The following is a 27338-nucleotide window of genomic DNA, read 5'->3' as shown; positions in this document are numbered from 1 at the left end:
ATCGAGCATCGTCACTTGTCGCCTGTGCCGAAACCAACGTGGATCCCGTTACGGGACGGTAGCGTTCGTCGTCTCTAGTGATACGTGCTTCTCGTGTAACAGCTGTCAAGTTCCACGTGTACCGATTAGTAGAACGATGTGATTTACGCGGGCCAAAAAGCCGAAACGAGCGACACGTGATATTTTTTACACTCAATGGTGTACGACGAATAGTGATGGTGGACATGTTACGACGAAAGCAGATCTACGTCGATCGTCCCTCGTGGAGTCACATGTACGAAAAGACGAACGATAGTGGTACACTATACTGAAAATTTTCGTAATACTGAAAATTGCGCTGTCGTGTTACCAAAAGTATCTCAAGCATAGACAGAGGATCGTGTTTGCAAGGTTACACGTTCTTGGTGGTAAGTTTGAAATTCTTCAAGTTACGTATTTATATTTCTCGTCGCACAATTGTATTTTATTTGTAAGAGAGAATCTTACAATTTCGCGATTTGTTTGCGATTATACAAAAATATTTTATGCAAAAATGTTTGATCCTTGTACATTGCATCATGTGGAAGCGTAAAAGAATCTTTCTACGTGTCAATGATTAATTAAAATTCACACCGTGTATAAGCAATATATTTGTTCGTAATATATAATTAGACAAAGATTGAGATTATACAATAATATCTACAGGCATACTAGTTTCTATTCCGTTGATCTAATTATTAGTAGTAATTATGTATATGGTTTTCACTTCCGAAACTTTGTAATTATGCAAAATACATCCGAAAGTGTTTATGCATTGATAATAAATATATTTTGTCGCATGAATTTTTAGACAATGGTACCAAATAAAGATGCACGATATATCTATGTTTATCCATTGGGAATCAACGCTACGTTAACGCAACATTTCATTTGCAATTCTTTTCGATTAACTTATATTAGATTCCATTTTCCTTCCAACTATTCGTTCAATATTTTTTCATGGCTATGTCTTCTTGGATTTTACAATTTCGTAAAATTAAATTGAATTGAAATATTTATAATATCGTGATATTGTTAGATCAACAGTGATTAAAAATGCGTGTTTCTGCGTATAATTTTTTTCGATCAAGAAAACATCGATATTGCCAATCGTATGTGCACATTATTTGTCGACAATGGTAAAGGGTAATATTTATAAAAAGAAATAAAAATAACGTTTAACGAAATTTATTAAACACAACACTGTAATAGCACGTATGTGTGTAGCGCGCGCGTTTACGAATGTAAATCTTAGTTTAACGGGAAAAAGACCGATCAGACTAAGAAACGGAAGCTCGCACTTTATCGCTCCGACGAAATCGACAAGCTGTAAGAGTAGTATATAAACAACACAAATACAAAAGCATAAGAGAGTCAGCGGTGTAAGTAGACGGGAGAAACTATATACAGTTCTTACCTTCCTATGGTGTCCCGTTGCAATTCAAGATCCTTCGGAAGGTCCTGAACTTGGAATTCACCCTCTTAGTGCCACCTCCGTCGGCGGCCTTGACTCCTTGTCGTTCGCTTTTCATCGTCCTCGAAATCTTTACGGCACCTGCTTTATATTTATCGTCTCCGGCCGGCGATCGATCCGCAAAACTTCATATTTCGAGTTTTCGAGCGAGTTTCACGAGCCCGTGGATATCGTTCTCTTCGATCGTTCCTCGTGAATCGCGCAGTCACGATCCCTCCGCCTCGCTTCTCGACGACTATAAATTCCGTGCAATTAGGCAACTTTGAACGATGCCGGCGAAAAACAGCAGGCAATATACGTACGAAGGAAAAATATACGGACAAAATTCTGGACAAAAGTCGACGTTCCGATGGAAGAGTCGCAGGTCTCGTCCGGAATTACCAAGAAAGCATACTTTCTGCCAGCGTGCTCGCATTTCCACTAGGAGAGAAACAAAAAAAAAAAAAGGGAAGAAAGATTGGGGAGGATGTCGCAACGTGGAGCGATCATCGCGTGGAATCTCTCGTGTGCGTGCCGAAACTTTTCTTATCGGTTCCATCGGCTCGCGGATGAGCGTATAGATTCGTGGTGGCTAACGGAGAAATAGAGGCGAAGCAAAGCTAGACAGAGAGAAATAGGGAATAAGGAGGGTTGGGAGGGAGGAAACGCGGGAGTTAGGGCAACAAGAAGGAGCGCGTCTCGCATGGAACAGTAGATTTCCCCGAAGTAGAAAGGAAGGAAAGGGGTAGTTGGTGGTCCGCGAATGTTGGTTGGAGCGGCAGGACACACGCTAGGGGTGGCGAGAGGTGGTAGGTAGTAGGTTTGCGCGCGGGGCGGTAAAGTGACGAAGAGGAGAAAGCATGTCGGTGAAGAAGGGTTTGGCGGGAGAGAGGGGAAGGAAGCCGGTAAGAGAGAGGGAGGTTGGTTAGTCAGTGTGCGAGCAAGTGAGTGGTGGCGTGTATCGTACAGGAAAAGAGAGACGACGTGTCGTTTTGGAGGGAGAGGTTTAAGGAGCGAGAGGGGCGGGGATCTTAGGAGGGGCGCCTAACGTCACGGCGCATTCACTCACCGGCCGTCGCCGACGCCGCTGTGCCGCACACGCAATCCACACAATACGGTCAGTTTTCTCTCAACATTCCTTTAGTGACGCCGATTTTTCCCCCCCCCCCCTCCCCCCGTTTAACATCGCCCCATTGCAAGTTTTTCCTTTTTAACCTGCTCGTCGAGTTTACTGCACGTTCTACACCTGAGAAATTGCTTTCAAGTGACCACATGGTGAAAATCAACTGCATAATTACCTGGCCGAAGAAACGACAGTACACCGATCGACAGTGACCAATCGAGTGATACGATATATACACGCGGGTGTCCCGCGCACAGGAAGCAAATCTACATACCGACGAACATGTTTGTGATCTTATCGAGAAGACAATGGGTGACAGTGAGGAATCAGCTGATCGTTTAGGGGCGCCACGCTCTTAGCCTTTCTCGCGCGCGCTTTCTATCTGCTTCTCTCTCTCTTTCTCTCTCTCTCTCTCTTTCTTCTCCTTCCTTCCTTCCTTCACCCCCCCCCCCCTCTGTGTCTCTCTTTCCTTTCCTCTTGACTCGTAGGAGACTCCTCTTCCCTTGACGCATACACAGTAGCAACCGCCGACTATGTTTGATTTTCCCGCCAACGAAACCACGCTCCAACTATATGTGTTTCCTCGATCGGTTGCCACGATCAGTTATCAGTGTAAGTTGTACATTTCGTACGGAGTTTCTCATGTCGAGATGAAACAGTGCGAGAAAGATTCGTTGGAATCGTGCAGCAGATGGAGGAATTGCATCGGAGAGGTTCAACTCGTAATATGATCGGTTGGTTATCAGAAGAGTCAGTGTTATGTGTGTTATGTTTCCTTGTTGCGTTAATCTCGTGTGAAAGAAACGGTTTGTGTATCTTATTCTTAGGTGAAACGTTCTCAAAAGATATGAAAGAGATCGATCGATGAATCGACCTTGTCGTAACTGCTACGTTGCCGGATGCCGGCGTAAACGGTCGAGTGTTTGCTGTAAAGAAATTTAAAATTCGAGGTAACAAATTAAATAGCTCAATTGGCCGGTTTGGTCTGCTCCATTTGCTCGTGTTCCATGTTCGAAAAGGACAAAGAACGAGAAGAAATCGTTGGGAACAACCTCGCGTGCCGCGTACGTTGATAACGTCCACGACTGTTTCTCTTTTTATGCGATATCTTTAACTGTAATTTTCTTATTTCTGTCCCCTTTTGTCCACTATCTGCTGCCCGAATCAGATTTTCACGTGGTGAAATTAGTCATTTAAGTATTACGAGCGAATATATGTATACGATGAATATCAAGGATTTTAAAATATGCTAAATCTTACTATCATTGCATATTGATGTATTTAAAGTAAAACAAAGAAAGAAAAATAGAAAACACGTTCTGTTTATTTCAGTCATTGATTTGTCAATAGTGAAAAGTCGAATACACGCTCCTGGTCGTAAGTTATTAATAGAATAAAAACAAATTGACACTATAGTTGAAAAATTCAAAGGTTTCTTTCAAATACCAATGTTTCAGATTTATTATTAACATGAATAAATACGACAAATTTTTTTTTTTTTATAGTAACTAATAATTGATCTATAGTTCAGTCATCAAAGAAAGAATAATATTACGCCATCGATTATTGATGTGTTAATTATTAATATAATAAATATTACGTTTGATGATTCATCTATAGACTGAAGAGTAATATGTACGTAACATCTAATTCATATTTTGTAAAATATAATAGTAGCAATCATGACAAATCGTATAATATCTGTAGAAAAATTTGTACCAAAAGGTTAAAGGAAGTTACCATCGATATTTATTTAAGAAAATCATTCAATTTTGAATACATAGAATTTTCTAAAATAATTCCAATTTTGTTTTTATTAATTTTAACTTATCTTCTCAAAATCTATAGCAAACCCAACGGGACATTCTGCAACGATTTCTTTTACTAAGTTTCTAAACATATTCTCGTTGAGTGAGAAGATATTGTCATTTGTAAATAATTGTTTACTCATTGTTTGCAACATTTTTTTTCCAAGGAATTTATCCTCCCTTTATTCACTTAACGTTATCACGGCAGTTAAAAAATTTCCTCTATAATTTAGAAAAAAATAAATTAGAACGTGCTTGGAGCTTCGTTATAAAATAAAGTATCTAGTGTTGTTACATCCCTTAAAATTCATTTGTGGTATCATGAAGGATAAGACTGTTCGGATACCGTGTATACTCTTTCGCCGAAGTCTATCCCTGACTTGAGCGAAACTGCTCGTAACTAACGTAGTAACGTACAACAGAAGACAAGAAAAAAGGAGGATGATAACACGGGACGTATCTGCAAATACCGTAAATTTCTACTTTTTCTGAACACGTGCGAGTTTGACAACAAACTTGCGGCGAGTTTTCGACAGACGCACAGTGACGTACCGCTATTTCGCGAAGCCTGCGGATCCGTATGACTCTGGCCAAATTGAAACTCGAATAGTTTCCCTTTTTTTGCGGTCTTTTCCTCTTGGACTAACATCCAGCCACGTGTATGAATAATGCACGGCACGAAATTCGAACGAATTGTCCAAAATGTTCTTCCCAGTGTTTTACCACGATCAAAAAAATAATCGAAGCCACGACACGTTGATCAATGTTCGAAATGTTCCTTCCTGATCGTAACGTAGATGGTTCTGTCTTTGCGAAACCACGAAAAAGAATCACTTCATTTCCCTTCAATGCAATACTATGATGTTTATCGTACAACATGACATACTTTGATTCAAGAGAAATTTCAAATATATGGGCGAATTGTTACGAGACGCGTACATTATTTCAAAAATTGACTTGTATTGCAAACATCGATAGTAAGCTATGTGCTAAGGGACGAAGTTTGTGTGGTTCGTGTTGGTTGTGTAGTTTGTGTTAGTTCAAAGTCTATTAATTTAATGTTAATTCTTCGTGTTAGAATTAGATGTAATGTCTTAACTTGGGTGATTTTAATATCTATGTAATAGATTGAGAATCATAAAGATCTCGAGATCATTCGTATGTTTCAACTCTCGCGAGGATCATTCGTTTAATTGTAACTTCACGTTTGCCAGGCACGTTACAATAATTTCAAAGATATATCGAACAATAGATTCTTATCTCCGTCGTACGTGATGGAATTAATTATTCGACATTCAGTATCTTGATCTTAACTCGTCGTACCATTATTTCTAATAGAAATTTAACAATTCTACAATGCAGTATGGTTATTTTTTTGAGAAATGATTCATCAATGACTGCGGTTGTAATTCTTCATTTATAATTCATTCTCTCTTTCAAAGAGCAATACAGTTAAGTAGAATTGATACAATGATTACAAAAACCATGAAAAAAAAAACTTTCGACATCAATCACTCGTTCAAATGATTTTAATTAGTGCATTTCTGGAGCTTATCCGAGCTTAATCACCATATGTAAATGATCCCATGTAAAATTGCAAATTCGAGTAATTTTCGTTGGCCGACTAATAAATCAACATAACTGAAATCAATAAATCTCTTTTTCTCTAGATAATAACGTGCAGAACATCATGATATATCTGCACGAGTTTCTCTAGAAAATTACATGCATTACAGCTAAATCGCCGCTCGATTGAATTTAATTCGTTGATAGTTAATGTTCTCCTTTTACGTTCTGCTGAAAACCTTTATCAAACGTAATAAGCTTTGCATTCGTGAAACATCGCTGTATGCCTATAAATTGTGCACCTAAATGTTCTGCAACAATGTTCGAACAATCGATAAATTTATTTGAATGAAGAAGTATGTAAAAACAGTAAAATAAAAGCTAGTAAAATTGCACAAAATATTGTAATCGCTTGTCACACGAGGAATTCTAAAATTTCGTATGTCGAACGTAACTGGAGTATATGTTAAGTGTTATTAGATTCGAAGGACATTATACTGTAATAAAAAAAAAAAAAGTGTTTTTACGTATATCGAACATTTATTCCAAAATATTCCATTCCGATTTCTCGTATTGCAGATTCTTAAATTTTTTGACATGATATTAATTTACATAACGTTCTAATGAACACATTATAAATAGTTTCGTATATAAAAGAAAAAATTGGTATATATACTGAAGAAATTTTAAGCTTCCAACAATCCATATAGTTTATACTATAATATCAGAATTACTTACGATTTTTAAAAGGCGCACGCTACTCATTAATATTATAGATGTAATAATTAAGTCGAGTCGTGACTGAACTTCAATTTTTTATAATGATAATTAATTGTCATGATTCGTCCGTAATATTCTTACCTTTTCGAACCCCAAGATGAAATTAAAATATTTCCCAATTATAAATTTACCGACGAATTGGCGAGAAAATCGAGTTCGATTCTGTATATATAGACGCTCTTGATTTTTATTCCACGTAGCCGTAGAACATCAAATTGCTATTTGGAGACGTTTTTATATCGAGGTAAATTTAAATTTGAACCGCAATGGTTTGAGTGTAATTAACGTTCATTAATATTATACTTTCGTGAAACCCCAAAAACTCTGTATAAAATATTCATCGTGTTTTTCCGCGAATTTCCGCGTACGCAAGCACTGATTACTAATTATTCATTCATGTATATTTCTCATTTCCATTTTATTTAGCTTTATCGATTTGTAAAGATAATTGTAAGATACTCGACTATTCAGAATACAAAAAAACCTTGCACGAAACGGAGAATGAAAGAAATGAGATATCAATCCATCACCAATACTAATCTTTATCATCGTTTCAGTTTCGATTTTAATTCCGAATTATTTATTTTCTATAATTCTCAATCAATCACATATTTTCTCTCCAACATACTCTTCGAAGATATTCATTTCCTCTTTGTCATTATCATATAAACTGGCACGTTGATCATCGATGTTTCTCCTCCTACAAATATTTTGGAGTGATTATCATCGACAAAAGAATTCTAATACCATCAAATAAAGAAAAAAATGTACTTTCATTGTACTTTCATCAATATTTTATGCAAATTAAAGTAAATTTCGCGTGGCGATCAACGTGCTGGCATTCTTTCCTTCGCTTTTGCCTGTCACTTTTTTACTTCGAACAAATTTCCAAATTCATATTCACCTTACGAAAACTAATAATTTTTTATACGTTTTTATTCAGTCTCCGTAATATTTGCCCTTTCGCTGTTTAATCTGTAATTTCTTTAATAACGTACTTAAATACGGGCCTCGTCGTTTTTTAATTCTTCCATCGTACAGTTCGTTTCTCGATCGTTTTTTTTTTTTTTTCGTAATTTTATTGGAACAGCGAAAGGATTACACGTACATACCATGTATAACATATAATGTATATACATCTCGGTTGATGTTTGCTGTTTTTTGATATTTATAGGAGAACAGCGCCGTTCAAGATAGTGTCGAAGGGGTGGCATTGTTCACGATACGTGCGTGGCCGAGTGCGTGCGTGCATGGAAGAGAAAAACGAGCGCAAGATCTTGCGGTACGAAGGAGAACGAGGCGGAGCAAGGTGGCTCCGCTAACGGCACGAGCGGCGGTGAAAAAATGTCGAGAGCCGCGGACAGTCCTGATGGGATGGCTTTGCAGTCGCACTATTCCTTACGATGGAACAATCATCAGACACACATACTTCAAGCATTCGAGGCGTTGCTACACGCGGAAATACTCGTCGACGTGACCCTGGTCTGCGCGGAGACCAGCCTCAGGGCTCACAAGGTTGTCCTTAGTGCTTGCAGGTAAGAAATATCTATTGTTCACCTCAACATCCTTCCGTTCGTACTTTCGTTTTTAACGATACATGTTCCATTGGCCTACGAAAGTACTCGAACGTTTCCAGAGTGAAGAAAAAAAAAAAAACATTTCTGCACGGCAAGGTGTCTCTGTTTTTATGGCATTGCACATGCGAAAATAAGCTGAAACAGAAAGGAAACACTGTTTCGAAATGTACTTAAATTTGGTCAACTTCGTAATGGAAATTTTCGTAAACGAAAAATTGTAGGGTGAAATTGTTTAGCACAAGATTTCCAATGTGAAAGTGTGTTTTGTTAAAAGTTGCCTTGGTGTACATGCGTTTGATAAATTTTGAAATTTAATTTTTTCAGAAACAAAGCGTCTTACGGAAGAATTTTGTTCCATATTTTTCACTTATTTTCGCATGAAACAATCTTCTGTCGATCGTTACACTAGTTGAAAATTAGTGTAAAAGTATACTTGACAAATTTTCAAATTCAATATGAAAACGAATGACGTGATATTCTAATTAGTATACAGTTGACACGATATTCTAATATTTTTTCGCCTCATTCATCTACGTAAAATAACATCTTGTATATAATCTATATATGAAATTTTATTAATATTGCAATGAGATCCGACTGTCATTATATTGGTTAAATTTGAAATCAATCTAAAAATGCATATATTTGCAAGGCATTTATTGTAAAGATATTATGGGTATTTAAATTATTTTTATGATAATTTATAATGAAGTGTAGGCTTGTCATTTTTATATATATTTTAAAAATTTTGCCACTATACAACTGACACAATAGTCAGATTTTAAAATATGTAACATATAATACATTCATAAAAACAATTACACGCACGTAAGCGTGAGCAACTGTAGATACACCACCGTGCACAAGTATTTTGGATATTTCTAAATTATTATATTGTAAAATACAATTTAAATTAATCTTTTTCATTTAGATTTAATTACGTTGAGAGAAAGAATAAATAAGTGTAATAATTAGGTAGTTAAAACTCTGCAAAGTGACTTTAAATATGTCTATTCGTTGTTGAAATTTTAGACCAGATTGGAAAGATTCATACAAAGTTTATGAAGCATCAGCTATTTATTAGAAATGAATGTGAAGCTTGAAACTGTCGAAAATGAAATGGAAAATTAAATGCAAAATTAAGTAGAAAAACGTTCGTCAATCGTAACTGTCGAAATATAAAAAAGTGATCAAGCTTTCAATGGAATTGCATTAAGTGTCCAATTATTTATGGATATCTATATATTTGTGTTCTGTTCGTTTATATTCTTTTCATTCATATTTTCTCTCTTATCGAATAATCTGTTGAAATATCGTTGACGCATTTTACCCTTATATCATGTAATATATATCAATGGTCGAGAATATTTAGCATTGAATTATCTATCAGTTTCGTTCGAAAAGACAATTATGGGTATAAATAAGTAATTTTAATTTCTATCACGTTATTATCAGGATAATATGGAAGCAATTTAATATATCAAGAAGTAAAACTTTTTGATTTTTTAATCTGAATAGCTATATCTATATATAAAATATTCCTTGCTAGTTTTCACAAGCTTCCACAAATTTGCACATATAGTTGTTAAAAGTAAAAGTTATGTAATAATTTGAATCTGAAAAAATAAAATTTTCCACAGCTTTCTTACAAGAGTACATATCTTAAACTCTGTGTTACAGTTTATTTTTGCAAATGAATAAATTATATTTTCTATATTTTCAATGTTTATATTTTTACAAGAAGAAACAACTATCGTTATAGGAAGAAACGTACTATTCTTATATTACAATTAGTAAACGAAAAACGTATCTCTTGTGTTGTTCATACGAACGATAGTGATTCGTCAATCTTATATGTATGTTTATACATAAAAATTCAAAGACGTACGTAAATCATATTGTCATAAATATAGTTCGTGTATTTACATTTTTTGTCGAACAGATTTCATTTAATTATCGCATATATCGCAGTTTTTATATAAAGCAAATTCTTACAAAAAATATTCTTTTATTACGTTATGTTCTATACTCACGAGAAATAACAATTTTCAAACAATTTTTCTGTTAAAATACTGTACATAAGAGTTTCATTAGAACAATATTAAACAGTTATCTGAAAAAGATATTTACTAATAATAGATCTCTCTTTTTTTAAAACTTATTATATATTGTATATATATATATATATCATTATATGTTTTACCGTTGCATGTATTTCATAATTGCAAGAAGAACTTACTAAAATATGAAACATAAAATTTCACAGGCAACATTGATGATTATAAGATATCCGTTATAGGATTTATAAGTGACAGTCATTTAAAAATTTACACAAAATAAAATAGTAACCGAAACTGATGGGGATTTAAAACACAAAAGAAATTGTAAGTCTACAGAATTACTTATTCAAAAAAATTCTGAAATATAACAGTAGAATATAATACAAATTCCTAAACAGACAATAGAACTCCATTTATTTGAACCAAATTTTAGTGAATTTCCGATTAAATGAATTTTTATTAGTTGAATCCACTTGTTCGAGTGCGAACGAAAAATCACTAATGGAGGAGAAAATCAGTGTACTTGTGTTATGAAAATTCAAATTATGTAAATTATATGTCTTTCGACAATAAGCTGAATTATATTATAAACTGACAATTTTTTCAGTACATTTTCAGTAACAATTATTCCAATATTTCATAGTAAATCTTATAGTCGTTCTTAATCCTGCATTGGATAGATTAGGAAGTTTTTGAACTTTGTACAAGAATTTTCACGAATTCTAAGTCATGAAAATAAGAGTAAATTTTAATCGTTGAAATAGAAAGTAAATTATGAAAAGATGATATGATATTAAAAAAAAAATTAAACTCATTAAAAAGTTAATCTCTTAAAAATTAAATCAGTAAATATATTTTGTATACAATTAATATATTGCATTTTTAGAGAAATCTATAACGAGAACTTTTTTCATGATCTTTCTGAATAGATTGACATTTCAATCTCCGTAAAATATTTTCCACAAAATAGTAAATTTAATCTTATAAAGCAGATTGTAAAAATCATTAAAACAACATTTTACATTTGAAAAATGAAAAATTTCATTGGTACAAGATAAATAAAACATCAAATATGTTGAAAACTGTTAAGAAGGATATTGAATTCAATTATATTAAAGATTAATAAATAAAATATCGGATGTTGAAAATTTTTCGAATTAATTTTCCACTAATGAACATAGGAACTGATAAACTTTAATTAATAAATATATTTATAAACATTACCAATTCTCTTATTTTATAATTTAATTAAATTTTTGGTCTAGAATCAAAGTTAATCAATCGCTGCACAGTGGATAATACATTATGTTCCTGTTTATTGAAATAATTAATATTAATTTGTACGTATTCAGTCAGCTTCTGAAACGACAAAATATGAAAATGCTATGTGTTGAATGCTTCTGTAAAATACGACTAAAACTTACCATTGATAGAAAGTACAACCATACCAATGGAGTAATAATGTTTGGTTGTTATTCCCCACGGTTCAAAATAAATCGGTGACTTCGTATTAGTCATATTAGAAATAGAATACCTGTCTGTATATCTGTACTAACATGATTCATACTTTTGCTTATTTACGTATATACTATGACATATGTTGAGCAAATAAAATTGATCATCGCTACCGACGAAAATATCTTCGACTGGCTACTAATTATCAAGCTACTATCATGAGTGCATAATAATGTTAAATAAAAAATATGCATGAACATAGGATAGAAATGGTTGGTTATTCCTCGCTGTTATAAAAGTAATTCGATAATATAATTTCGACATAAATTTTAAAAATAACCGATATTGTTCATCGATTTTCACATCACTAATTCATTTCAATTCAAGAGTTATACATTATTTATTCCAGAAATTATTGGTATCTTCGGGATAGTATTGAAAGTTTGAAGATTTTTTTTTTTTTTCATTTCTTTGAATTGCGATGAATATTTAGACGATACCTTTTGCAGAATTGAAAGAGATTTAAGCTTAGCTTCAAACTTCCGACGGTCCACAATATTTGTTGCTGAAACATTCAAGAAACATTTAATTCTTTAAATTTTACTGATTTATACATACGTTTGATGAATGTCATTAATATAGAGCCAACTTATTAATTGGTATGAAATTAGTGATATACTAAAATACGTTACATAATATATCAAAATAATATAATCTACAGTAATCGAAAATCAATTAACTTGAATACATGTTATACCAATGTGTAGGTAAATATTTTGTGTGCAAATGTTGGTAGTGGTAATCATAACAAACAATACGACGTCGTGTAGGAAACGTTCATATGCACAATATTTAGCATTGAGAGATAAATTTAGCTACTAAAATTTACACGTATAGCATAAAACTAATTTTTCATTCATAATTAGTAATAGTTATCTTAATTGCTTAAATCTTTTCATGGATGAACAATATATTTTTTTTTTTTTTCTACTAATTACCATCGTCTTTCTCCTTATTTTTAATCCTTATCAAGAAATTAATCATATATCATAATTAAATTGCCAATCTTTATGCAATTTTAGTTTATTTTATTTTAACGAACACAATTAAAGAAATATGATCCAAGCAGAAATGTGGTTCCCGTGAATATGTACATTTATTTACATTTACCTATATTTAATATTATACAAATTATTTAGAGTTGTCAAATAATAACGATCAAAATTTAGATAGTGACTTGATTACTTGATTACTTTCTTTGGAGGCATTTAAAAGATGAAGTTTATTGTGAGTTACTGACTTTTGATATAAATCACGTCGTAAAATACATAATAATATACAGATAGTTAAAGTTATTGATATTTTAAAACATTTAAACTACGTAAAATAAAATCGTAAGACAGTTCGATTTCATTTTTAAAATGTGATACCTCTATTTTACCAATTTTGAGTCTTTTTCTTCCATAAATGATTTTACATCATACAGAAGGCCGAAAACTGTAAAAATTTAAACGCTATTAAAATCATTGATAAATTCTTTTTGTGACTAATCTCGAGAATTGAAATCTTCCCTTTACATCAACCTCTTAAAACTTGCTGTACGATTTTCGCCACTATATTAAACCTTAGACATCAGAGTTAAACGAAAAAAAATTCAAGAAATTCCAATATTGTTCCCTAATGTTCAAAATTCAATGAAACGGTGAAAAAAAATTGTACAGCAAATTTTGGGAAATTTAGTTATAAACAGAAGACTCCAATCTTCGAGATCATGGTCGATTTAGTTTCAAGAAAAATTTTTTAATATCTTCATTTGAAGTTTTACAGTTTTCAAAACATTTATTCGTACATTTACAAAAGTATTCTTACTCTTCCTACATGATGTAAAAACATCTTCGAAAAGAACTAACATAGTCAAAATAGAGACTTCGTATTTTAAAATGACATTAACTGACAAATTTAGACAATATTTTGAAATATAGACAATTTTTTTACCGAATATACTCAACAAACGCTCGATCAATTATCTTTGTATTTATATTGAATGTGACGAATAGCATTTTGGGCATTATTTAAATTAAGTCAGTTAAAGAGTATCTTAATTTTTCACTCCATTCACGCATATATATCTCTCATATTTCGATGAAAGAACGAGATATCAAAGAACTAATTATTACATTATATGATCTGCCTGATACCAAACAATGTTCGATTGAAAAATTTTTTTATACAATAAATAATTAGAAATAAATTCAAATGGTGGAGTCGAATAATTCTACTATAGTATACTCGGCTTTCGATGTTTTATACAAGAAAATGTTGGCACGGTTAGTTGTCTTGCAATAATTGTGAGAATGAATGATACATTGACAAAATCTGTTTTCGTAAATAGTTTACTACATACGGAAGTAATGTTTACAATAGCAATTTCTAATAATAATATACAGTGGCTGTAGAAAATATTCGTACAGTGACTAGTCACGACTAAAATGCTGAATAATAATATTTTTTAAACAAACATGGGTACATCTATTCTCCAAAATCTGTAGAACAACAGTATCAAATAAACAAAAGGAAATATTCATACTGTTTATATAAATATCAAGAGAAATGAACGAGAAATGACAGAAATGAACGCGTAATGAGTATTCGTACAGTTTATTACATCTGCGATTCAAATTTTGTTGTGTAAACACAACGTGATTAGTTTCAAATATCGCTTACTTATAGTAATCGGCTTGAGAACGTTGTCTGGAATTGTAGCAACGACATACAGAACAGTATTTATCATTATTGCGGCAACATGAGCCGAAAAAGTAAGGAAACTACTGTAGAAGAACGAAAGATAATTATTAATTTGCATAACCAGTGCAAACGTTTATCCGAAATATCGCGTGTTGATCTACGATACAAAAAAATCATTGACAGATACGGATTACGGAAAAAACATTACAAAATTGTGTGAAAAGTGGACGGTCGCGAAAAATTTCTGTACTATTGTTCGATTCATTAAAAACAATCCGAAAATAATTGCAACGAAGATCGCTGAAGAGCTTGAAAATAATTTAAACATCGCTGTATCCTCTAGTACTGTACGTCATCTCTTCAAGATTATCATGGCAGAACAGATCGAAGGAAATATTATGTGAATCAAAGGAATAGAAGGAAGAGATTGCAGTTCGCACATAGTTACGTAAAAACACCGATGGAGTTTTGGAACAGGGTCATCTTCACGGATGAGAGCAAATTTAACATTTTTGGCTCCGATGGACACTTCACAGTGTGGAGAAAAAAAAAAAAACCTCAGAACAGCCGACAATAAAACATGATGATGGTTCAATATGTGTTTTGGATTGCAGATGTAGATGAATTGCATTTGATTGACGGAACAATGGATCACAAGATATATATTGATATTTTGAAAACTCATCTGCATTCAAGTGCTGAAAAAAATGGATATTGAAAATAATTTTGTGCTTCATGCAAGATAACGATCCTAAGCGTACCGCTTATGATACAAGAATGTGGATTGCTTGTAATACTGCAGTAGGTTTGAAAACACCCCCGCAATCACCAGATATTAACTCTATTGAACATTTGTGGGATTATCTGGAACGAGCAATTCGAAAACATACAATTTCATCTAAGACAGGCTTAAAAAATGCTTTAATCAACGAATGGAATAACATCACTAATAAAATCACATCTAATTTGGTTAATTCAATACCTAGAAGGCTAGCTGTAATAATAAAATCAAAGGGAAACCCTACGAGATACTAATTATAAATATTAATTTTGCAATTATTTGTTATAAATGTTTAAATTACTTGTACACTCGATAATGACAATAGAACTGTACGAATACTTATTCTATACGCATTCATTTCTGTCATTTTGTACATTTTTTTTTTATATTTATATAAACAATATGAATGTTTCTTTTTTATTTGATATTGTCGTTCTACAGACTTTGGATAATAGATGTACCACGTTTGTTTAAAAAATATTGTTTAATAAATATTATTATTCAGCATTTTAGTCGTGACTGGTCACTGTACGAATACTTTTTACACGCACTGTAAGTAATATAGATATTCGGGAATCAAAAGAGTATTAATGTGTGAGAAGTTCTCTTGAACCTCTGTCATGCATTTGAATAGAATATAAAATATTTTTAATAGGTTTTAATAGGTTTTAATAGGAATTAAAATTAACAGGTTCTTTTCGTTTTTAAGTTCTGTTCGAACTTATATATTTTGTATAAAAAGATATATGTTTTTGCGAAATTTCTATAGAAATGTTAGAAAGAGATGTTACACTTAGGAACACTTAGGAACAGATGTTTTAGAACATTTAATTAAAAATCCATTTTTATATTCGAGTATTATTCATTGAATAAGTATTCAGTGCTACAAAAATTTGCTACAAATATTGAGAACATTTTTAATATTGACGAACAAATTATCTGTTCCTGTGGCAGAAAAATTTTTATTTTTATATTTTATAAATTCTGTCTGAAACTTTTATTTTCAGAAACATTTATTTATGGGGACTTGTAATGTAATAACACTTTTTGAAAATGTGATCCATGTTTCAAATGGAACCTATTTAGAAGTTTCTTAATTTTCTCGATCCCTAGTTTAAAGACAAGCATCCTTTGTGTACTGTTTATGCGATATCTCACTCCAGTACTGACAAAAGGATATTTTGTAATTTTTCTAATGACACTCTGCAACAAATATCATTTGTTTTCATAAAAATATTGCCAAAAAATTTGGTGTGCTAATATTTCTAACCCCAGTGTATATTTTTGCACACTCTGACTATTACTGCATCTCTAGATTTCCCATAAAAAACATAAGAAACCACGGCCTAGCGATAATTTTGAATGAAAAAAGGTTTTTTTTTCTTTGTCCTTTGGAATACTTTTGTTCGTTTGTTCATGGTTTGCTGGACAGTTGCATTATTTGACACAATACAGTAATACTCTTCTTGCCACGCGGAACGTATGACGTAAAAGCAGTCACAAGCGAAAGTCCTGCACCGTCCAGAATTGTTGTTTCGCTATCGGCATGGAAATCGGCTAATTCTGACTCTAACTTTTTGTCCGTGATTTCTGCCAGAAATCGAATTATTCTCCACGTAACAACGTAAAGAACACGCGTTTCAGATAAATAATTTCCTCCATTTTACTTATTTGTTATTCATTTATAATTTCAAATGCTTTCATCTCTTGTAATTTTTCGACATGGTATATCAGCCAAATGTGAAAGAAAATTCTTGCATACTTATTATTTACATAATTACTTACACAACTGTTTTTTACTGGTACAGTTCTCATCTTTTTCTGCACTAAATTCCGCGGTTTCCAACCAGGAAGAAATTTCACGATTTTAAAGTGGTTTCATCGTATATTTATACTTAGAAGAAAAAGTAACCGTAGGTTTTTTATTCACTTCGTTAAAATTAAATAAATTAAATTTAACAAATTTAAATAAATTAGTTTTATACGTTTTTTATTTTAGTTTTTATCAGTATTAATATTTTATTTATATTTTATTTATATTTATATTTTATTTATATTTTATTTATATTTTAGTTTTTTATTTTAGTTTTATATATATTATTTAAATTTTTTTCATCTCGCAAAATCGAGATATCTTGTAAGATATTGATTCTATCAAAAAGAAAATATTCTTACAAAAGTTGTTCAGTATGCATAAAGGGATGCATCTTTTGGTATAAATTTATCTTTTGTAGACAGAATCCTCGGAAGAGGTTTCAAAGTGAAATTAATTTTTTTAAATGGAATTATTTTGAATATGTTAATAGATTTATTTGGCCATTTCTTATAAAAAAAAAATTATTGACCTATTTGTATTGAAAAACTATTGTGTTGAAAAAATATTTTAGGCTAATTTCTATGAAATCTATCATGTGAAAAATAAGGAAAGATATGAGCGATATTTTTGTGTTTATGTTAGTCTTGCCTTTCATATGATATGCTTTATAAAATTAACCCTCCGCCTGCTGTGCCGGAGTCACAGTTTTGACCTGTGCTGGGAGTTGCTTGTGTTAGTGATCGCACTAAATGCACGAGCGTCGTGTGGCTGTGCGTCATGTGTTTGCCAAATTGCCGAAGTGACGAAAAAAATCAGTTTCTGGTAACGTTCTGAGGAAGAAATACCTGTGCAGCAAATCGAAGCAATTTATTTCAAATTTTAGTGTTTTTATTATTGCTTTAGTATTTTAGTATTTAGTGTTTAATAGTTTGTATTATTTTTGCTTTTAGTATCCAGTATTTTGTATTATTTTTATATTTACTATTTAGATCTTAGTTTTTACGCACTATTCTAATATTTTACTATTTTTATTATTAATTTTCTGTTTTTATCGTATGTAATACCTAAAATACATAAATGTACAATAAGTATAACTTTTATTATTCATGTGACTATTATTTGTTCTTTATACTCCTACATGAATCGGGTGTCTGTCACTGTGTTGATATAATATCGGTGAGGACCTCGGTTTCGAGCGACCGTCACACTTTGTGCAGTATCGGTGAGCCGTCTGTACGAGCCTAAATATGTAATTAGTGGGATATCCGTGTGAGTCAGAAACGACTCCGTCACGGGACGCTGAGGTGCAATAGTCCAAGGGTTAAGGCTTTTTTTTATTTGGAATGCCAAAATTCTCTACATCCCTACTAGAGCGGGAATGTAAAATTTTTCAATTATCCTCTGAATATGGAAATAGAATTTATAATTAGAAATTGTCATATCTTTTAAGATATCGACTAATAAATCTCATCGAAAATAAACGATAAGAGACAAACTAAATTACTTTTGCAAATCTGACTGTGAGATTCATTCTCAAATAAAGTGATTTCTTTCGTCTTGTGATTTTTATATTTTCGATCTTATAAAGGAAATAAAAAAAGGACGAAATATAAAACAGCGATATTATTTCGATAAAGAAGTTCAAAACACGAAAATGTTTATCTGATTAAAAATTGATGTCATGGTACGATAAATAATATATTATATATATATAGATTATATAAAAATAGTTTTTACATAGTATTTTCAAACGTACTTCATTTTTTTAAACACGAATGCAATTAAATTTTTAACTTGTAGATAAAAGGAATATATTTTGCCTTTAAAAATTGTAATTTGATCACTATTATTACAATTATCGTAATCACAAATTACTTACAATTTAATACAACACAAAACAATACAATTATGATTTAATACGATATATTTACAATTTAATATTATATTATAATAATAATAGATAATTTAATATAATACAATTACATACAATTCCAATAGTAAATGGAAAATGGAAAAAAATAAAATAAAGAATTAATTTGGTCATGTCGGTCATGGTACTTTTCACAGAAGAATTTCTATGTATTTATTAAATGCGTTATATAAAATACTATTAATGAGGGACATAACTGGTATTTGAAACTAATCTGAAAATGAAACGATTGATTTTTTAAACTAATTTAAAAGTATAGGGGAAATTGCAAGATTCAGGATTTAAATTGCGAATTTAAAAAATAATTTAATCCTAATTTTATAGAACATATCGCATTAAAGATAAGGATAAATAAATAAACTCTAAAATCCCACGTTACATTCTTATTTTTGTTTTTCACAGTATAAGATTTACAAAATTAGAATTAAAAAGAATCGCACCTTAATATCGTTTTTATATTAAATATTGAATCTTTTTGCATTCGATGTGATGATAAGAAAAGGAAGATACATTTCTAAAAATACTGCAGTTGCAAAAGGCACATGTTATTTGTGAAAAAAATATAATTATTAATATGTAATCCATTTTGAATCTTTCATATTCTTTCTCTAACCTTTTTTTTTTTTTTTTTTTTTTTTGTTATAATTTGTAACTTTTATGTGAATCACTCTGTATATTCTCCTAAATTTTATGCATATTTTTTTCAGAGTTATTACAAATTTGATGTATGATCATGATAGTCGTATCTTACAGTTAATGAAATGACAATATTTTATGTATATTTACGTATATAACATACGTAATATATTCACTTCTTATAAGTGTTTGAATATACCGGATGAGTCACCTAAAATGAAACACTATCTGACATTTAAAGAATTTAAAATTGAACAAATAAATTCGACTCTGAACAAATATTTACACTGCAATATTTTAATTAAAGTTTCTCCTGAAGGTAATGATTTTTCGGTACAAATGGTTTAGTTATACTTTTTTATAGAGAATGATGAGCTCAATCGATTAGTGTATTAAAAAAATATACGACTTCACTTAAGAAAAACACGCACTTTACTTTCAAATGCCTTTTATGCATCCACATTAAAAAATGATAATTAATTTATATCAATGCCCTCTCAAAGCCATTCAACTTTTGTCTGAAACATTTTTTGAATATAATTAATCGTTTGAAAAATATTTCAGCCTTTAGTATTAAGTGATTCACTCGGTGATTTTCGTAAGCAACTATATTTTTCCAAAATGTGGTAAAATAATCCGAAAAAATCATCAAAAATTATATCGTATAAAATTATGAAAAGAGTGAATTTGTGTCATTGTTGAAGAAACTATCATTTTCATTTAGATATTTCATTTAATTATCGAAAACGGTGTGCAAATTTTTTACGAAGAAAGATCAATATCTCTTTCTACTGTATTTATAGACTAACTTTTTAACGTCAGTATTGAATCAATATCAAATTTCCATGGAAAATACGTACCGCTGGTTTGACAGAGCTAATTATAAGAAAAGTAAATTTTTGAAGAAGTGGATCTAAAATAGGAAATTTGAAATAAAAAGTTATCAAAGTTAAATTTACCAAAAGCCTAAAAAGTTTAATACTATACAAGGAGCATATAATAAATTAAGATCTGTCTTTAAACATATATTTTTGAATATATTCATTCGGTATGTTATCCACCAATCCCTAATTGATAAATCAACTATTTTATTATTGATTGTAAAACAATCTTTCAACTCAAAGAGTTAATTACTAAGCTGTTTAATAATAAAAAAATTTGTTTCTTATAATTTAGCTACTGTAAAGTTAGTATTAGAAAGTATTGGAAAGTATTGATCCATAAATTGCTATAACATAATTGCTCACATTATGTATCTTACTATTAAAAAAAGAGAAACTCAAAAATTTTCATCTTTTTCCTAGTTTTTCTAGTTTACATTTACCTTTCTTGTTTGTATAAGTCTGAGATAGTTTTTTTCATTCAAACATCGTACAATTATTGTTTTTTTTTTTTTTTTTTTTGTTATTTTGGGCAATTTTAGGTAATGTTCGTGTTATTGAAACGAAATTAAAATCATTTATCTTCATTTCCAATAAAAAAAAACATCGACAGTGCAATTGACCGCGGTCTCACTCATTAGGGGTGAGACCGATCTTGAAAAATAACAAAATATGTAGTGTAGTGAATGAGAAAAAAGTATAATGAATGAGAGAATTAATTAGTATGTCTTCCTTTTCCAGTTCTCTGCAAATATTTCTGTTCCGGCCATTTTCTACAATTCTAATTGTTAGAATTATTTTGTGCGAAAGACGTTAGGCCTCTTGTCCACATAAAAGAATTTATTAAAATATGTTTGAGTAGGCGCCATCTCGCTCATGCTGGCAACGTCTCAACGTCTACTATGCTCTATCGCAGTTGTGATACGCTCATTTATTATTTTATTCCTCGGCCGACCCTGTTATGTTTAATGCCCTCTAGAAACGATTGGTATCGATGTTTAATAATTTCACTTTTCATGTTTTCTCTCACGTAATCAAACGGTTCGCGCTTCAAGGTGATTGGCCAGCACATTCGTATAAAGCAGACCCGCCAGCGCGACATTAAATACAATAATAGCACGAATCAGATCAATAAATGCGATTTTTAATACGAGAAATGATTGGTACGATGTATCGATCAGTACGACTACCAAATATGATTCAATTACAAGTATAAGTGTACCGATCCGTGTGACAAAAATCAACCAATTGCAAATTAAACAGCCCATTCATCACAATTTTCAATTTTCTATCGAATCGTTTCGTTTCGTTTCTATTTTATCTATAATTTACCCACTTACCTACGGGATGGCCATCCGCTTCAAAATTCAAGCGTTTCGAATCCATACTGTTTCGTCCATCGAGTCAAAATAATTTTCGTACTTGAAGCATCTCTCATAAATGGCTATAGCTTGCACATTACAAGGTTAATCTAGTTTCTTGTGATTTTGAAATGGTTCTCTGTATCTATCAAATAATTAGTACTCCATTTAGGCCTGCTATCACTTTTTCTCTTATAAATCGTAGGCATTCTACATTAATTTGTAGTAATAATGTCCTAATATTATCCTGTATGTTACAATAAAGTTGTAAGAAATAGTTCTATTATAATCTACAAGATAAACTACATGCTATTTAATTTTGTTCAAGTAGTCGAATCGGCCGCCTTTTATTTTCCCTATTATTTGTATATTGTAACAAAATGATTGAAAAAATGTCTCATCTCAGAATCCAAGGTGAGGTGATCTTTCGTCAAGTTCACCTACGTTTTAAATAAACAGCTCAGTGATAAAGTATAAAACCCTCAATGGTTATAAATTTACCAAATTTCATTAAAAATTTATCACACTTTCAAAGCACTTCTAAGTTACTCTGTAAACACACGAATAGCTCATACTATTTGCAAACTCCATTTTAAGCATCGTAAAGATTATGCATACCCGGTTCTTGTTTTAAGCAGGCGTCGCGTGTTTGATAATGTCTGTGTAAATCAAACATAATCGTCTTATATATAAGAAATAAAAGAAAAAAAAAAAGAGAGAAAACTGGAAGACACAACGATAGTTTCGAGAGAAACGATAATTTCAAACGTGTACGTGTACACAATAATCTATCCTTGTCGTTTTATTTTTCAAGGTATATAATAATCTTAACGAAAGTACCTGTTATATAAAAACAGAGAACGATAGTCAACTATAAATTTTTGTAAACAGATTTATAACAAACAAGAGCAATTGCAGTGATGTTGATAACAATCGCACCTGTTCAATTCTCGTGCCAGTTGAAACACATTATGCACAGTCTACAGTATAGATTATTAAATTAGACTATTAAATTTTATATTTTGCCGGATAAAAACCATGAAAAACATTCATCCCAAAAATTAATACTGAATATTCTAAAATTACCTGACCGAACTTGAATCCATCGCGATTATCTGTGTCCTAACAAAATTAGTTGAGAATGTTAACCTTTGGAAGATCGGTGAAGTCACTAGGCCTTAAGTAAGCATGCTATTACAATAATAATCATTTAAAGTATAAAGTTAAATAAATAAGAGCAGACTATATCTCTCTGCATATGATAAAATTTCATAATGTTTTAGATATTTGAGTGTTTCTACTTAAGCCGGGTACATTGCATTTTATTTGTTTAGGCTAGTAAAACTGCTATATGTAATGTATATTGTGAGAAACGTGGAGTCTAAAGTTTCAACAAAGGTAACCGCTGTTTTCAAAAATGTAGTTTCAAATATATTCCTTATATATTTAAATTATTTAATATAATGTATTCTTTAAAGGTCGTTAGGTTCTAATTCAACGTGTATATTGAATACACAACATTATTAGAAGTAGTTTGTGTTCAAATAGTTAAAAAATATTCAAAATGTTATTATCATTTCAGATCATCAATTAATCATACAAGTCTTGTGGATAATATATATCATATTATATATATAATAGAAATATTTTGAAGAAGGAAACTACCATTTTATGAAAAATTGTTGATCCTCTATAAATTAAGAATCCTTTTGTAATAATACATTTACCAACATGACTCAATCGTATTTAATTTACAAACTCCTCTTGACACTTAAACACAGCTATTTCAATTTAGTACTGTTGTCAGTTGTGATACAGATTTTAAAAACGGTAGAAAGTCGAAAGGACAATCAAGAATTAAAAATTAAAAATTGTCAAACGAAATTGCTTCAACATTGCAAAAATATTTGAAAATATTATGTCAATAGAAACAGTTTTGCGATAATTAACGTTACTACTTTAAAAAAAGAAAATACAATTTTCTACAACACTGATAAATAGAATCTGACATTCCATTTTTTGATTTTCTAAATTTCATTTTCATTCAACATTTCATTTAACGTATTGTTGGTCGCGTATGTTGTTGCAAAAACTATTTCCACAAAATGGAACTTTCAATAATTTATTTCTATAAAATCCAAATGTTAACAGCACCAAAGTGCTAACAAATAGTACAGAGATAACTTTCGCAGTGTTATATTGTGTAACAATTGCCTTTCGTAGAGACAGTTTCACAATAGTTTATAGAAACTATTAAATATCCCTCGATTAAGAGAATTTTATCGATCAACTGAACCTCGACCGTTAATTAAATCACGAAGTAAAACGAAAACGTTTGAATTGCAGCCCATTCTTCGAAAGGATATTTGCGGAGCACCCCTGCAAACATCCGGTGATTGTGCTAAAGGACTACCCCGGCCACGAAATAGCGGCGCTGATCGACTTTATGTACCGTGGCGAGGTGAGAGTCGGTCGCGAGGAACTTCCAGGACTGATGAGAGCCGCGGAAAGTCTGCAAGTGCGTGGCTTAACCTCATCGGAACCGAGGCCAACGTCACCGCCGGAAACACCGACCGCTGATCTTCTCTTAGGCGAGCCGTCGACACCCGAAGGCGCCAGGCAAGAAACTCCGGAGGAGGATGACAACGCGTCGGAAAGCACGGCGACGCCGTCCACGCGAGAACCATCGCTGGCAACGACGCCCATTGTTTTTCACCCAGCGAGGGACCACCGTGACAGGTTACCGCATATGAGCCTTGGATTGCGCGAGTTGCGCGAGTTGCGCGAGATTTGCGGATCGCCTCTTCTACCTCGGCGAAAACAGGCACGCCCTCGAAGGAGATCCGGTGAGTTGGTGCCGCAAGATCTTAGCCGGCCTCATCCACCGCTGAGCCTTAGCCCGCTGGCCGGTGGTTTGAACCTGATCAGTAGCCTACAGCCGCAACAGCAACAACAGCATCACCAACAGCTGTCCACATCGAGGTCGCAGAACCAACAACAACAGCAAGAAGATATGGCGGAGAACCTTTCGATGAAAAGAACGTTGTCGCCGAACGGAGCCGATCAACACAACGTAAAAGCGGAGAGCAGTGAAGCGGCGAGTAGTCCAAGGGGATCACCGTTAACCGGCACGAGTCTGCTCCACCCGGACGGTTCCCTTCAAGATATTCCCTCAGCTGCGGCAGCAGCGGCGGCGGCAGCCGCAGTAGGTTTGCCGACCATGTCGGGTTTATCACTAACGCCGCCGCATCATCACAGCGAGTACCTGACGAGCCTGGGCCAATTAGCGGCCCAGTGGTTACCGAATCATCCACAGAGCCAACTGCCACATTCATCATCTCAGAGTCATCATCCGCAGGATGGCAGTCCGCACAGATCTAATAGAATACATTCGTATCAACGGCCGGAGCAACAACAGCAACAACAACAACAACAGCAGCAACAAGAATCTCCGCTGACAGTACGGCGAAGTTCCGTTACGGCCATGTTCCCGTTGGATGGTGTCGCATCGTTAGGTGGTGGACTGTTTCCTCACGCAGGTGCTCTCGAGAGGGGATCCCTTTTAGCGGATCTTCACGATAATTTTAAACCGGAAACGCTGCACGGGCTTTTCGGCGCGGCTGGTCTGAGCGGTCATCTCTCGCCGAAAAAGCCAAAGAGACACAGAGGCGACAGTGACCCACCGCGCAGATGGGCCGAGAATAGTCGGGTGCCTATAGGAAGGCCGAAGGGTCAGCACAGCGCACCCAGAGGTGGACCTCCTAGGTCTTGGACGAACGCGGAACTGACCGAGGCGCTGCAACACGTTTGGAACAAGAAAATGACCACGTCGCAAGCGAGCAGGATCTTCGGTATACCGTACAACAGCCTATTGATGTACGTGCGAGGGAAATACGGGAAAAGTTTGAAACTCGAGCAATTGAGAAGGGACTGCACGGGCTCGACGACGGGCGAAGTAGTAATGAATTCGTTGAACAACAACGTTAAGGCCGTCCAGCCGCCGACGCAAATGAGCCTTCCACTCGCCGGTCTACCACCGCATCCGGGCGAAGACGGTGGATTTCCTCATCATTCGTCGTTGCTCGGCGGTAATCTACCACAGGGTTTCTTTCCTGACTTTTCAGCTGCGTTCCCAGTGCCGGTTAGTATGGTGCATTTACTTCCACCGAGCGAACAAAAGGCTTTCGAACCCCCGGCGAATCCCGGCAGCAGCAGCGGCAACAGCGGCGGCGGCGGCGGCGGCGGCGGCGGCGGTGGCGGCGGTGGCGGTGGCGGTGCTAGTAGCAGCGCCGGTGATCTCTCCATCGCACGGAGCAGTCGATCGCCGTCACCAATCGATCATCATCATCATCATCATCATCCTCACGAGTCGCTGCAACCGCCACAGTCGGCGCCCGCGCTACTACAGCAAAGCGGTTCGGATTAGAAGAGAATGTTTTACGCGTGACATCAGACAGCGCGGTCACACACCGATCATTGTCATCGTTGAAGGACCACGGACGCGTAGATGTCCGATCTAAAGCAGCCATCCCTTTGAACGATTTCTCGACAACACACGCACACGTGACACGTCAATACTTACATATAAACGAACAGAAGAACACGCCGCGTGCCACCGATTTCCCCCCGCGAAAGGTTGTTCTATTCTCACAAGACTGACTATCGCCACACCATTTACCAGTTTGTTCCCGGGGTTGAGCTCGACGGACATTCCACCCTGCCCACGGTTCACGCTTATAACCAATCGCTGTCACCGCTAACCCATTCTTCCTCTTTTCTATATGTTTCCCCGCCGACCTCCCTTTGTCCGTCTTTCTCCGTCAGCAAAAAATATCGACGTCGCTTTCCTTTGTCCGTCAATCGCGAAACGCCAGACTCAGTCAAGCGTGCCGGCGAAATTCTCTCTCGCGAGAGTCGTCTTGTTCCCTCCTCGGCTTGTGTCTTCTTTCTTGATTAAATTAGTGACTTGTCCGGAGAGAAGAGACAGCTCGAGCGAAGAAGAGAGTCGTCGATGAGGTGTCTCTTCTGAGGACAACTCTTGGGGACAACTTGACCGAAAAGCAATCCACGCTCCGGCTAATAAACAAATCCAACAAGATGCTTCGACGCTTCGGAGACTTTCGCTGGCGGGCGAGACGCACAACTCTCTCGTATCATCACTATAAATAGTTCCTGCTACAAGAGCGATCATACCAAATAGTAACTGTAATACGGCTGAAGGAAATGCAATGGCTACCGTTGTGTGAAATAGTAAACAAAAAAAGAAAGAAATATTGAAAAATACTCGTATAATCCGCCGCTTTGAATCGCAGACTTCTCGCTGGGAAAGTGACGTGCGATAAGTGGGA

The 27338-nt window shown here is 33.7% G+C and overlaps 1 protein-coding gene across 5 annotated transcripts; it reads left to right on the top strand.

The window, feature by feature from the left end:
• LOC122533597 (protein jim lovell) lies at nt 1–26998 on the top strand. 5 transcript variants are annotated; one of them, XM_043663459.1, is made up of 3 exons: nt 1–407; nt 7923–8283; nt 24337–26998. In XM_043663459.1, the coding sequence occupies exons 2-3, from the start codon at nt 8093–8095 to the stop codon at nt 26414–26416; spliced, it is 2271 nt and encodes a 756-aa protein (XP_043519394.1). In that variant the 5' UTR covers nt 1–407; nt 7923–8092; the 3' UTR covers nt 26417–26998. The 5 variants fall into 5 exon arrangements, with proteins under 5 accessions (XP_043519394.1, XP_043519393.1, XP_043519395.1 ...); XM_043663458.1 differs by lacking the exon at nt 1–407 and adding an exon at nt 2492–2588; XM_043663460.1 differs by lacking the exon at nt 1–407 and adding an exon at nt 2680–2878.
• Nucleotides 26999–27338: the final 340 nt, after the last annotated feature.

The sequence above is a fragment of the Frieseomelitta varia genome, unplaced genomic scaffold (genome assembly GCF_011392965.1).
Source record: "Frieseomelitta varia isolate USP_RPSP 00005682 unplaced genomic scaffold, Fvar_1.2 scaffold_541, whole genome shotgun sequence".
Classification (NCBI taxonomy): domain Eukaryota; kingdom Metazoa; phylum Arthropoda; class Insecta; order Hymenoptera; family Apidae; genus Frieseomelitta; species Frieseomelitta varia.
This window is presented reverse-complemented; position numbering and strand designations above follow the sequence as displayed.

Coding starts and splice junctions, on each gene's coding strand:
- LOC122533597 (XM_043663459.1), top strand. CDS start 8,093: ATGTCGAGAGCCGCGGACAGTCCTGATGGGATGGCTTTGCAGTCGCAC. Junction 8,284..24,336: donor GTTGTCCTTAGTGCTTGCAG/GTAAGAAATATC, acceptor TTTGAATTGCAG/CCCATTCTTCGAAAGGATAT.